The sequence below is a fragment of the Sphaeroforma arctica genome (assembly GCF_001186125.1).
Source record: "Sphaeroforma arctica JP610 unplaced genomic scaffold supercont1.962, whole genome shotgun sequence".
NCBI lineage: Eukaryota > Ichthyosporea > Ichthyophonida > Sphaeroforma > Sphaeroforma arctica.
This window is the reverse complement of record NW_014039596.1, coordinates 4,722-17,650: the sequence shown is the minus strand read 5'-3', so window position 1 is coordinate 17,650 and position 12,929 is coordinate 4,722. Positions and strand designations below refer to the sequence as shown.

The following is a 12,929-nucleotide window of genomic DNA, read 5'->3' as shown; positions in this document are numbered from 1 at the left end:
TACGTACGTACGTACGTACGTAGTATATATATATATATATATATATATATATATAATATATATATATATATATATATAATAATAATAATAATAATATATATATATATATATACACAACACACACACATATATATATATATATATATATATATATATATATATATATATTGCCTGTGGATTGACTCATCTTATGCATTATTTCTGTGATGTTATGTACGTCATGCGATAGGTCTGTGACTGGCCTAATGACGTGGCAGTAGTGTGAATCGCACACAGGACCACATTTCTAACCCTTGCCAACACTACACCACACTCACCCCCGCCACACACAAGCAGACCCTAAACCCTGAATCCATAGCTGCCATTGGCCAGTGAGCCCTGCCTCTCACATGTTACCTACCATCATCTGCAGTAGTTCGGCGATGTTCTGGGTGATATTGTGGTACGCCTCTACTTCACCCTTAGACACCAGCAGCTGCAGACACGCAAGCTCACGCAAGAGCTCGTCTCTGCGCTCGCCAAAGAGATAAAGAACAAACCACAAAGCAATGGCATCGGTTTAGGAGAAAGGTGAGCACTGCATGGTATGCGATGTATATGTCTGCCAAGGCCACTTGTCTTTAGGGTTTAGGGTTTAGGGGCGGCTTTCATGGCTAATGGTGAGATGCGGATGAGTGTACTGAGACGCATCTCATTCTCAGTGTGTGCTTCGATTGGTTGTGTGTTTTGTATCTGTGTTTATGTTTATGTTTGTGTTTGTGTTTGTGTTTGTGTTTGTGTTTGTGCTTGTCTGTGTTTGTGTCTGTGTTAGGGGTTTTATAAATAGTACTCAGTTCTATGATCCATTCCCTATAGCAGGTGATATAAATAGAACTATAAATAATACATTATAAATAGTACTCAGTTCTATGATCCATTCCCTATAGCAGGTGATATAAATAGAACTATAAATAATACACAGCTGTTTGATCCATTCCTTATATGCTGTGCTATAAATAGAACTGTAAAGAGTACTCCATTCCCTATATGCTGTGCTATAAATAGAACTATAAACAGCTTTCCTCCGTAATCTTTGTTTGACATACCTTTGGCGGAAGCTGCGGAACAGTAAACCAATACTTCCCATGATCAGCACTTTGTCGTGGCACTTGCCAATCTGTAACATGAGAGTGACGAACGTAGGGCCCAACGTACCACCTGTCATCACATGGGCACAGAACATTTGAGAGGGGGGGATACGGTACACAGGTGAGTGTAGGGGACCATATACATACGCAGGATACACCTTATGTGCATAAGAAGCTGCATATAAATGGATTAGTCATATATATATATATATATATATATGCCTTATCAACACAGATTGCGGATATGGAGTTTGATATTAAGAAGATGATAATAATAAAAATGTATTACAAAAATGTATTACAAAAATATCGTTAATACACATAGACATAGGCATAGACATATACATGGGCATAGTTATAGACATAGACATAGACAAAACATAGACATAGACATAGACATATACATAGACATAGGCATAGGCATAGACATAGACATAGACATAGACATAGACATAGACATAGACATAGACATAGACATAGACATAGACATAGACATAGACATAGACATAGACATAGACATAGACATAGACATAGACATAGACATAGACATAGACATAGACATAGACATAGACATANACATAGACATACACATAGACATACACATACACATACACATACACATACACATACACATACACATACACATACACATACACATACACATACACATACACATACACATACACATACACATACACATACACATGATCATGATCGTAAACAAAGACATACATATATACCAAATATTGACTGGCAGCCCAGCTAACTTTCAGTTTGATATATTTAAAAATATTTTGTCGCTGTCATGACTCATATTTACATACTCCAGCCTGTCAGGCGTCAATTCCCGTTTCGATAAGGCAGGAAACCCTGCCAAGAAAAACACTATAAAAAAAAAGTTGTCGATTGTCGACCCAAACACACTCGCGATGTGAACAGATAAGGCGTAAATAAATACGTGCTAGTTTACGGAAGGCAACTTATTCCCTGTAGCATGCAAGATATCTACAAGCGGACATGTGGTTCATGCACGTGCATTCTACCGTGTGATCAGTTTAGTGAGAGTTTATTCAGTGAGATGGGAAACGAAGCTATCAAGTGCAAGCATTGTGTGACCAAAGATACATGGGCGCGTGTGGACATTTTAAGTGATGCAGCTAAATATCTGTCAATGTCGAAGCATCAGAAAACAAACACTACATGCTGTGCATGTACATGGAGTCTTTCGTATGCTCACTTTAGCAAGGGCCAGAGAAATAAGAAGGGCTCGGGGGAAGGCGTCCGATGTAAAGCATGTGTGGCGAAGGGTGTATGGGCCCAAGAAGATATAAAAAATTCGGATGATATGACTACCACGTGTTTTGTATGCAATCGAGATCTGCGCGAGTTTAAATTCGGCGATGTAGAGCTCGAGTTCGCAAAAAGGCGTGCGCGGTGCAAGACCTGTGTTGATGAACGTAACCAACCCGACGAGTACTGGACATCCACCCGAGGCAGGCGCAAATCGCGGGAGAAGCCGAGGACACGCATACCAGTGTTAGTGGACATGATGTGTTGTAAATTATGTTCTGCGAAGAAAGACGCAGACGCCTTCAGCCACTACGAATGACGGCAGGACGAGGGACTTGCGCGGTGCATAGTCTGCGTGCAGAACATGGTTCACGCTCAGTCCGTAGGCCAAGCTAGGGGCAGATACTCGCCGAGTGTCGGCAAGATGAAAAAACTGGATAAAAGGGAGTGCGTGGGTAGTTCGTCGGACGTTAAGCTTTGTATGTCGTATCTATCACCCGTGGCAGTGCGCGAGTCGGATATATTGTACTCTGGCGTAGGCGGGTCAGATAAGTCGCATAAGGGGATGAGTAAGTGTCTAGCCAAGTCGAGTCCACAGCAAGCGCTTTATGCAGATGATCACTTTGACTGGAAGGACAGTTCCGAAAGCGATGGCCATGCCGAATGCAGGGATAGTGTAGAGGGCATACGTAACGGTATTGGGTGCGGTACAGAAGAGTCATATACGAGTGAGAATGTGTTGGTTGACCAGCACAGTTTAAACTCTGGCGCTTGGGAGGACAGCTCTGCGAACGATAGCGGTCATAAGAGCAGATCAGGATTCGTAGTTAGAGGTTCAGGTCGGGATATCACAGATGGGCGTCTTCGTGATGAGTTTGGAGAAAATGCGGGTATATTGGATGAAGCGTCCCAACAAGATCTACGTGCAAGCGCGCTTGGAATTCCTGGTGCTAGGTCCTTTGCAGGTTTAGGTTTACGCCCTGTACAAATTGACCCGATTGTACGGAGCATTTTAGAAGAATCTGACAGTGTTTGGAATACGATTACTGCTAGTATGTTTGATGATGATTACGATAACGGATATCGGGAGGACAATCGAAAGGACGTGGGAAAACCTCCTATTCGGGTTGCCGTACAGCGTATCATGGAAGACAATGGTTTGTGTGACATGTACAGTGACGATGACGAGCTCCGGACAGAAATGTTGCACATGCTTGACTCAATGGGAGCAGGTTACAATGTTCGAAGCAATCCTGCCGACCTGCTGCCCGCTATAGGCGCCCTACGAACTGAATTACTTATTGAGGCTAATTTCAACACAGAGGGGCTTCGCAGTGCTTTGGGCCTTGCCAATCAAAAGGATATATCGAATGCAGATGATGGTGTGTTGGACCATAACACGTTGGACAGCTTTAACAATGAGAATAATTGGGAAGGACGTCGTGGTCTCTTAGGACATTCACATGCTAATTCTGAAGCTGAGGTTGAATCAAATTCTCCAAAGGCAATACCGCCTCATATATCTAGCCAGGTAGAAAGCCGTTCAGGTGCTAAAACGAATGTAGATATGCCTCTACAGGCCGGGAGTTAAGGGCGCGGTTGGCAACTCTTGGATACCCACGAGGGATAGACCAATACCTGGATGACGACAACTTTTCCGATCATATTGCTGAAGTACGCAATTCACGACAAAGTGTAGCCGGGCACGCTGACGCCCAAAGCGAGATTGCATCAAGTCCTCCAGAACCAATACTGTATCGTGCATTTGGACTAATAGATAAATTCATCACAGGAAGTGAGGCATGTGGAGCACATGAAACCAGCGCAACAGCCACAGCAGCAAGACTGCAAGCAGGCAGTAGCCAGGCTACTGGGGAGAGTTCCTCTTCTGTTAAAGCGACAGATATGGCGAGGAATGAAGACATACGCCCGGCGATGCCGTTCTGCACACAACGTCGTGCGTGCGATTCGATGTTGTCTGAAAGCAAAAATACGGCCACTGATGATAGGCACACCTTCGGCCGCGCAGCTAAAGGAGGAAGCGTTCGATCCCCTCAGGTAGCAAACAACGGGACAACCAACCGTCCCAATCGTCGGTCTGACGCCTCTATACGAGGTAGATCGTTGGCCAGAGAGTGCAGATCCTGCGGCACAACTGTCCCCGCTTCTGGCTTTCCTTTAGATGGCGATGTATGCTTGTCGTGTCGTACGAGGTCAAATCAAGAGTCACAATCAGATTCCGTTGCGAAGACAATATCAGCCCCGGTCGATAGTCCTCCACAGAGCACTACGCCGACATTCGACCCACAAGCTGGTCAGGCTGACCAAACTGACAGTGTGTGTGAGTTGTGCAGTACGCCTTCAAACAATCTGTTTATTGGCACACGTGGCACACGTACATGCATGGCTTGTATATCAGTGCGACGGTCGGGGCTGTCGTCAACTTCACGACGACCGCGCCGAACACGCCGACAACGCGCACTCACTCCCCCTCCGCAAAGAGCCCAAGCTGTGCGAAGCTTGCTACGGAGTGACTCGCAAGCTGACAGAGAGTGTGTGGTGTGTCATGTGACGCGCCCGACGAATGAATTCCGGTGTGATGAGATTATATGCTTCTCGTGTGTCTCCTACGAGGCGGGTATAACAAGGGATACAGATCCGCCGATGAGACTGTGTGAGTTGTGCAGTGAACTGCTCCCGGTATTCAGGTTCCGTGACAACGGCCATACCTGTAGAGGCTGTCTACAATCTACAGGGGATGTTGATTCTATAGTGCCTCTTCACGAACGATTTCGACGTTTAGGAATGCTTGAAGGTCAAGCCGATCCTTTTTCCAGACATCAAGGCACGGCAGAACTATGGCAAGGTACGTGGATGTTTTTCATGCAGTGAGAAAGTACATGTATGTTTACCATGCGATGAGAAGGTGCGTTTATGTTTTGGATGCAATGAGATATCTCCAGCTCATATATTTCATTTCGATGGTTCATGCTTTCTCCGTTGAGTAGTCTAACTTTGGGATATCGTGACTCAGGTTGGTATGTTCTTGTGGGTTGCGCGAATTCGTCACCTCGGTGAATATCATCTCACATTTCCCCACCCGGTGCTATTAATGTCGCGAGTGTTTCAAGAAAAAATGGGTGATGTCTTTTTATCGTCTCCAGAGATTTACAATTCTCACACCGGTGACGTCGCGGGCGCAAATTGGGTTCGCAATACGTATGGGAATCTGAGGAAGATCCCGGGAGTTCGCAATCAGATAGCAGGTGTCGACAGGGATTGTGCTGTGTGTCTGGAGACGATACAGGCATCACTGGACCATATGCCTGATGAAGGGAGTCGAAAGCTTGGCTGTGGACATTTTTTCCACGATGTATGCGTACGGAATCTCCTCATCCACGGCAGAAACACGAGTTGTCCCGTGTGCCGCTGTAAGTTTTAGACGCGGTTTTCCGTAACACATTTCTCGTCTCCCCCCCCCCCCCCCTACCTGCACTGGGGCTTGTAGTAGAGGAAGGTTAAGATATAAGTTCTCGTATCAAGCAAAAGCTTCCCACACTTCGGAGTGTGTGCTTTCTTGTACTGTAGTGGTATGTTAGCTAGCAAAGGACCAACCCCAATGAATGTACAGGGCTCAGTCTGACCTTTCAAAGTGCAGCACCAGAACGGACTCAAATATAGACTAAATTGCTCTCCGCTGGGGTGTACACACATGCACCGAAATAGGGATATATGGATGGGTGTATATTACTGCTCACTGTGTATGTGATGACACATGCCTTGCTAGTGGTATTTTAGGTATGGTATATACGTCTAAAGAGCTCCTCTTATCTGACTTGATTCTGCCAAAGTGCAGACGTCTTGATTTCTTCAAGATTGAAGCAGCAAAGCAAGCAAAGTAATCACTATATGCTGGCGCGACCTACTGGATATTCTACTGCTGCCAAACTAGACGCTGGTCAATACAATGAACATCCATCGCTAGCAACTAGTTGTCGACGCTTATGCGCGAGGCCTCATGTTTTCCTAAAACTTACCATTTACCATTAAGACTTGACAGTTTCCAAATGGAAGAAACTTGTATATAGAAAGTTAGATTACGCGGGACTGAAAAAGCATAGTTTGAGCCAAACAATAAATCGTGCAAAGATTGTGATCTGCCCCTGTTCGTTCTATTCTTTGTTCTATGGGATTGGGAAAGTGCTCCGCCTCCTGACAATAGAATTCATTTGATAGTTTCCGTGTTTTTCTCGTATTTTCGTATCGTTCAAAGTTCCTACCAGCCAGGAGGTTATCTCAGATATATGTATCCATGCAAATTGTTATCTGTTCCATAAAAAATCGTTCGACTTATCCACAAGTTGTATGTAACGAGATAGCTCTCTCCTGTATGCTGGTAATCAGTGCTCAGCTAGAGTCAGACGGCCGAATGTATCGATTGGAAGAATCTGCAGCACCTCCGATATCAAAAGAGTCTGTATAGTACTAGCGGTTAAAAACGGATGCCAGTAGGGGTTTAGAATTATAGTACTAGCGGTTAAAAACGGATGCCAGTAGGGGTTTGGAATATGTAGAAGAGTGCCGGTAGTAGCACAGGCATTATGTATGCAAGAGATGAATTTTGGAGTACATGCTCGCCACATTAAGATGCATGCACTGTACGAATGATAAGATTTATACCGATGCTTAAGATTGGCATGCGTTGGCAAATTCGGGTCAAATGTATGAAAAGAATAGTAGGAAGAGATAAATACGCTACAGATGATAAAAAAAGAAAGCATCATGCAAATAACGCACATTCCACAATAACCCACCCTCGCTGTATCTCCTTTTCTATGACTACTCTCATTACGATGTACTTGCACGGAACAGACATCAAAAGAAAAGGCTCTCACTTACACATCCCTACTTCGTGGAAATATTTACTAAGGCTTGATTTCATCTAGTAGCTCGCCGAATCTACGCATGGCTTCCTCCATGTCTTCCTTTGAGGCAGTGGAAAACGTTGCACGCACATACGGTGATGGACCACCGCCGGGTGTGAAAGCCTGTATGGTGAAGAGTGGTGGAAAATCACACATCAGGAAGTGCAACGAGTGTATAGACGAGCAGGTATGACGCATCGCATAAAACAATCAATGAATTACTTGAGAATACATTTAAAGATACATAATGGCATTCCGCACTTGAAGTACTCGAAATCATTGGAAATCATGGTCAAGCAACGGCACGCAACGGGGGACGGTGGTGACTTTGTAGAGCAAAATCAGTCGTAAACTCAGTCGTAAACTCAGTCGTAAACTCAGTCGTAAACTCAGTCGTAAACTCAGTCGTAAACTCAGTCGTAAACTCAGTCGTAAACTCAGTCGTAAACTCAGTCGTAAACTCAGCCGTAAACTCAGAATCTGCGAATATCAGATCGAACGGCAACTGTAGATGGCCCAATATATTTCTAACACCCATGGTCGTACACGTGAAAATACATTCGCTTGGTTTTCAATAGACAACGTGTTCGGTGTCACTCCCACATTTCTGATCTACTTAGACGCATTGTCCCTGGTTCAGCAAACAACACAGTTCGCCAAAGACTATATAGGCAGGCAGCCATACATACCTTCCCTGGAACCATCAGCACAAGTTTTTCCACCGCTTTCTCTTTGATTATATCTGTTGAATCCTCAACACCCAATAATTTGAACCATACAAACATGCCGGCGGCGGGAGCGTGAAACTCAGCTTTACCTGTAACAAGCGATAGGCGTTGATCCGTGTCAGAGCTAGGTACGAGCAACATGCGAAACAGTGCAGTAGACAACCAACCCTATATGTTAAATTTGTGCCGGAGTTGGGTCCAATCCTCTCTGGAGAAATTCATATCACAATGTCGTCGAGCTTGATATGTTCGGTTGCTCTTCCATACACAATTCTTACAAACCCGTGATGACACAAGGCTGGATATGGTACTGATTACAACACGCCTCAGTAGCCGTGGACATACATCTACAATGCACTCAAAAATACTCTCAACATCTGGATCGCACTTTCGCGATACATAGCAAGAGTGCACGCAAACCAACGTAACGTCGCCTTTGCTCAAAACACACCCATGCCATATTACAAGAAAGCAAACTCCACACCTGTAATGTGTTTCTTCGCCGAGGCCATGAAATCATCCCTCCGCTTCGCGTACATTGCTGTGACCTTCTGCACATGCTCTTCAAACCCATCTGGGCCCCATTTGTTCAGCAGCGCGTACACCAAGCCCTGATATATACATGATGACAAACCGTTTGATGAGAAGTGTGTGAAAAACTGGCATGTACGTCTGATATGAGTATCAAATTAGTATGATTTCCCGAATGAAACCTCTGACAGGCGTGGCATATGATTAGTCGGTTCTATTAATCAGTCAGACGTGAAAGCACTACGCCTTCATCTGAGACAAATGGGGGGATCAAGTCACATTACGCAAACTTACTCTTTCGCATATCGAACACTTATGGATATTTGGGAGCTACTGCTGCGTAACTAGGTCCTTGCAATAAGTACCTCATACCGGGCGTTGCTGTATCTTGGACACTTTCACCTCATATTCTATTGTAGGTTGTATCGTTGATTGTACTATCGGTAATTGGTAAGTCCGACCAGCTTTCTGGTATTTATACACCCTGTCTATTCGTACCAAGTCTTCCAACCCAAAACTAATCACACTCCGTACACACACACACACACACACATATATATATATATATATATCCATATCCATATACATATAGATATATATATATATATATATATATATATATATATATATATATATATATATATATATATATAAATAATATATATATATATATATATATATATATATAATATAATAATATATTCTATCGCAATAGGTGTGTACATGAACGATTGAAATATATACGAATATGTCTCACCTGTGACACACCACACGTGTGCAGAGTAGAGGATTGCTGGTGAAGCATAATTCGATGCAGAATCGGCGTAGGAGCACTCACAAATCCGATACGCAAACCAGAAGAGATCAATTTGGAAATGGAATCACACCGCAGCACTCGACCATCGCTACACATCGAAAACATCGAAGAAATTCTGCCGAGAGCGATCCAAATAGTATCGTTATTATTTAGGGAGAGATAGTATTATTATTTTTAGAGGGCGGGTGAAGGAGTTATATTGAATGTGGAATGTTAACATTGATATTGATCCTGCTAGACGACAGTGGCGACGTGAGTGGGCCACATTGTCCAACGCACCAGTTGATTACACAACTAGACGTTTGTACAAAAGCACATTTCTCCAAAAAAAAAAATGTCTTCCACTTCCAGCGGCTCATGTTTGATCGACTGAGTGTATTCCGTCTAAAGGTCAATTGATTGTACACACACGGGACACCGCCCACATAGAGCTTATATGAGAAAGCGCATGCGTAATCCGCACCACAGTATGAGCTACATAGTCTCGGACGCAAATGGCAAACACTGACAAGAATATCGCGAATACATCTGCTCACTTTCTTAAAACAGTGAGAGACGACAATTCAATACCTCTTCTCGCTGAATTGTAAGTAATAATACGGATCGTCTTCGATGATAAGTAGGTCGTGTTTAGTGGCTAGCTTCAACAAGGTGTTCCTCCTCTCTAACGATAGTGTAGCCCCGGTTGGATTGCTCCCTACATCGGTGACATGAGAGATGCTCCACATTACATACGTGTAGTACGGCTCAGAAAACACATACACCTTCCCGCTTGAACTGAAAAATAATAACTCATCGTAGTGACAAAACAATGGCTTTCACTTCGCCCTCGTCGCCACAGTTGAGGGTACGACAGGCGTGTCGCGATGGTAAGCCGAATGGGTATGAGAGCGAGTGCGCTTGAGTTTGCGCACTAACAGCCCCGGTTTAGTTCTTCGACTCCTCGCGGTGGCCACTGAAATATACGCACAGTTGATATATTTCGATACAGTCACATATATATGGCACCTCTGGCGTTGTCTGACATCTATTGGCTCTAAAGCTATGTTGGAATTCCATGAACAATCGACCCCGCAGCGACTTCAGGAGCAGGGTTTATCGAAACCGTAGCCATCCGAACAGAGACCCCGCCCCCTCACACACACACACACTTTCTCTCTTTCCCAATCAATTTGCCTGTGAGCACCTACCGGTAGGGATCGTGTACAGAACTTTAGGTTTCACGCCATCCACGCTGCAATCCCAATTGCTTAGAGTTGCGTCGAGCTCCTCTGGAATGAGTCCATCACTGTCTGTTGGTATTTTCACCTGCGGTCCGATGAGCAGGTAGAAGCAATTGCATGCAAGCTATAGTATCGCAACACAGGCAAGTAGAACAACTTTCTATTGTGGGCGGCTAGACAGACAGAACGCAAGGGTGTTCATTTCTGAATTTCAGCAAGATTGAACCGCTGCAGATACTTCAGAGAATAATTGCGCGAGTAGCGCCGTTGCACAGGTCAAATAAAATATAAAAGAATTGCCAATGACAATATTGCTTCTGCAATATAAAGTTTGTCCCATGTGCTCTGTGAGGTGCCGCTTCTAGCCATATGTGTGGTCGAAAGTCGGGTTGACGTGCACTCAAATGTTCGTACTAGAAACATTGAAGACACCTGGAAGTGTGTGATACTAACGACGATATGCGAGGTGGCATGAGGTGAACTACGTACGCGAAAGCGTGTATGTGTGCAGTATATATGATTTATGCGCAATGCCTTATATAATAAGAGTAGCTGCGGCATTATTTAACAATGATCGTAGCCTTTTAAAATAGACAAAGGCTATGAAATGGTCTGAATCTTCGGTAAATAGCGCGTGGTACTTGCACGCGCAGTATCACAGCCGGCATAAAGATCACAGCCGGCATAAAGTAGAGCTCGGATTTCACGGCATTCACAAAAATTAACATCCTAGCATCAGAGTGCCATTGTGCTTTAAACATATATATACCGTTGACCATATTCCGATATATTTACGGAGATATCCGCATGCACAGCAAATATGGGCAGTAGCTGGCTTGCCAGGGTGCGCATTTCTATCAGTAGTAGTACGCCACAATAGGGACTGTGGCCAAGCAGCACACATGCGCTAGAAAAATGACACACACATTTCAGACGTATCCTAAGCGATTTGAAATTGCAACACCACTTGCAGCCATACAAGCCAGGTGTTGGGCAGATCATACTTGAGCCTGTGTTTATTGTAATCATTTGAGCATACCAAATTGCAGCCCAGCGGCACGAGTGATGCCAATGCGCCCGAGTACGTGGGTGCCTCTACTAACAACGACGTGTTCTCGTCCAGAAACATATCGAATATTTTTGCCAGGCCATCTTGACTTCCTGTAGTTACACCCACACCCCACTGCAATATAAAAATAAGGAGAATATTAGTCTCGTCATATGCTTGCACTATGTTCAATGCGTGCATAAGACATTTACAACATTCAACAGCAAATTTAAAACACTCCGCACCACGGTGCCGTAAACCGCATGGCATGTTGCTCGTTTATATATATGCGAGGACCTCACAAGACAGCCGCAAAATCTACGTATCCTACGGTCGCAGATGTAATAGCAAGTATATCATGACTAAAAGTGATTACAATTCAATTTAACCTCCGATTCGCGCCCATTGATACTTATTGACCCTACCGAGAGTCTATATATATATATATATGAATGTATGTTTTTATGTATATATATATATATACTAGTGTCAACATGTTTGCTGATAGGTGCACTAGAGCTGTTCACACAAAAAAAAAGAAGGCACGCCAATGGATCCATCTCCGGTCACACACAGTCACATTCGAATGTGATCAAGTAACCCGTCAGGCAAACCCCCAAATGTTGTTACTGCCTATGCGTGGCTAAGAAAAAAATGTAGGCATGTCCGCATGTACAGGTACCGCACTGGTGCGCGAAGGGTGCAAACTCGCACCGAGATCGACACAGAAGCACTTACAGCGTGAGCAGTCGAGGGTGTGTGCTCCTTCTCGATGATATTGGTCCACAAATCTACCAATCTGGGCAATCCTGGCGTTGCCGAGTACTGCAGTGTTTCACTAAGGTCAGAACCTTTTAGTGTTATTTTAGTTCCGTCAACTAACTCAGCTTCGAGGGAAGTGAAAGGGAAAGAAGTCGGGTTCGGCATGCCTCCACCTGAAGATTCCAAAGCAACATTCGATCTATAGTTAAGAGAATAGAATCACGAACAAGGATCCTATATAGAGAAACGAGTCGTATACAGTAACGAGTCAAGTTTATTTTGAAATCGTTCGCCCAAATTTTGTAAACTGAAACTTGCTTAATTGCCAAAGCGATTTCAAATCGCAAGCAGCTTAACGATAATAGATGACAGAAACGTTTTCCAGCGCTATATGCACTGCGATTCAAAAGTATACCAGCTAGAGGCAGAAAGAAATTTCATTCCAATTAGATACTTTACCAGGATTTCAGATACGTAT

At 44.0% G+C, this 12,929-nt stretch overlaps 5 protein-coding genes across 5 annotated transcripts in view; 3 read left to right on the top strand and 2 right to left on the bottom strand.

Moving 5' to 3' along the window:
* Positions 1 to 385: 385 nt before the first annotated feature.
* SARC_09453 (hypothetical protein) lies at positions 386 to 1,695 on the bottom strand (the record flags this gene model as incomplete). The annotated part of the gene is made up of 3 exons (XM_014296529.1): positions 386 to 509; positions 1,086 to 1,197; positions 1,503 to 1,695. 3 exons carry the CDS (start codon positions 1,693 to 1,695, stop codon positions 386 to 388), a joined length of 429 nt encoding a protein of 142 aa, XP_014152004.1.
* Positions 1,696 to 2,205: 510 nt separating this feature from the next.
* SARC_09452 (hypothetical protein) lies at positions 2,206 to 2,736 on the top strand (the record flags this gene model as incomplete). Its single annotated transcript, XM_014296528.1, has 1 exon — positions 2,206 to 2,736. The coding sequence occupies one exon, from the start codon at positions 2,206 to 2,208 to the stop codon at positions 2,734 to 2,736; it is 531 nt and encodes a 176-aa protein (XP_014152003.1).
* A 55-nt stretch (positions 2,737 to 2,791) lies between these two features.
* Positions 2,792 to 4,008, top strand: SARC_09451 (hypothetical protein; the record flags this gene model as incomplete). Its single annotated transcript, XM_014296527.1, has 1 exon — positions 2,792 to 4,008. The coding sequence occupies exon 1, from the start codon at positions 2,842 to 2,844 to the stop codon at positions 4,006 to 4,008; it is 1,167 nt and encodes a 388-aa protein (XP_014152002.1). The 5' UTR covers positions 2,792 to 2,841.
* A 314-nt stretch (positions 4,009 to 4,322) lies between these two features.
* On the top strand, positions 4,323 to 5,309 carry SARC_09450 (hypothetical protein; the record flags this gene model as incomplete). Its single annotated transcript, XM_014296526.1, has 1 exon — positions 4,323 to 5,309. The coding sequence occupies one exon, from the start codon at positions 4,323 to 4,325 to the stop codon at positions 5,307 to 5,309; it is 987 nt and encodes a 328-aa protein (XP_014152001.1).
* A 1,922-nt stretch (positions 5,310 to 7,231) lies between these two features.
* Positions 7,232 to 12,929, bottom strand: part of SARC_09449 (hypothetical protein) — a 6,776-nt gene continuing 1,078 nt past the window's right edge. Inside the window, exons 2-9 of the mRNA XM_014296525.1 lie at positions 12,428 to 12,624; positions 11,681 to 11,824; positions 10,609 to 10,726; positions 9,989 to 10,115; positions 9,359 to 9,533; positions 8,555 to 8,681; positions 8,032 to 8,159; positions 7,232 to 7,465 (exon numbers count right to left, since the gene is read on the bottom strand). Coding sequence (XP_014152000.1) covers positions 7,343 to 7,465; positions 8,032 to 8,159; positions 8,555 to 8,681; positions 9,359 to 9,533; positions 9,989 to 10,115; positions 10,609 to 10,726; positions 11,681 to 11,824; positions 12,428 to 12,624 — 1,139 coding nt within the window. The 3' untranslated portion in view covers positions 7,232 to 7,342. The remainder of the gene's footprint in view (positions 7,466 to 8,031; positions 8,160 to 8,554; positions 8,682 to 9,358; positions 9,534 to 9,988; positions 10,116 to 10,608; positions 10,727 to 11,680; positions 11,825 to 12,427; positions 12,625 to 12,929) is intronic.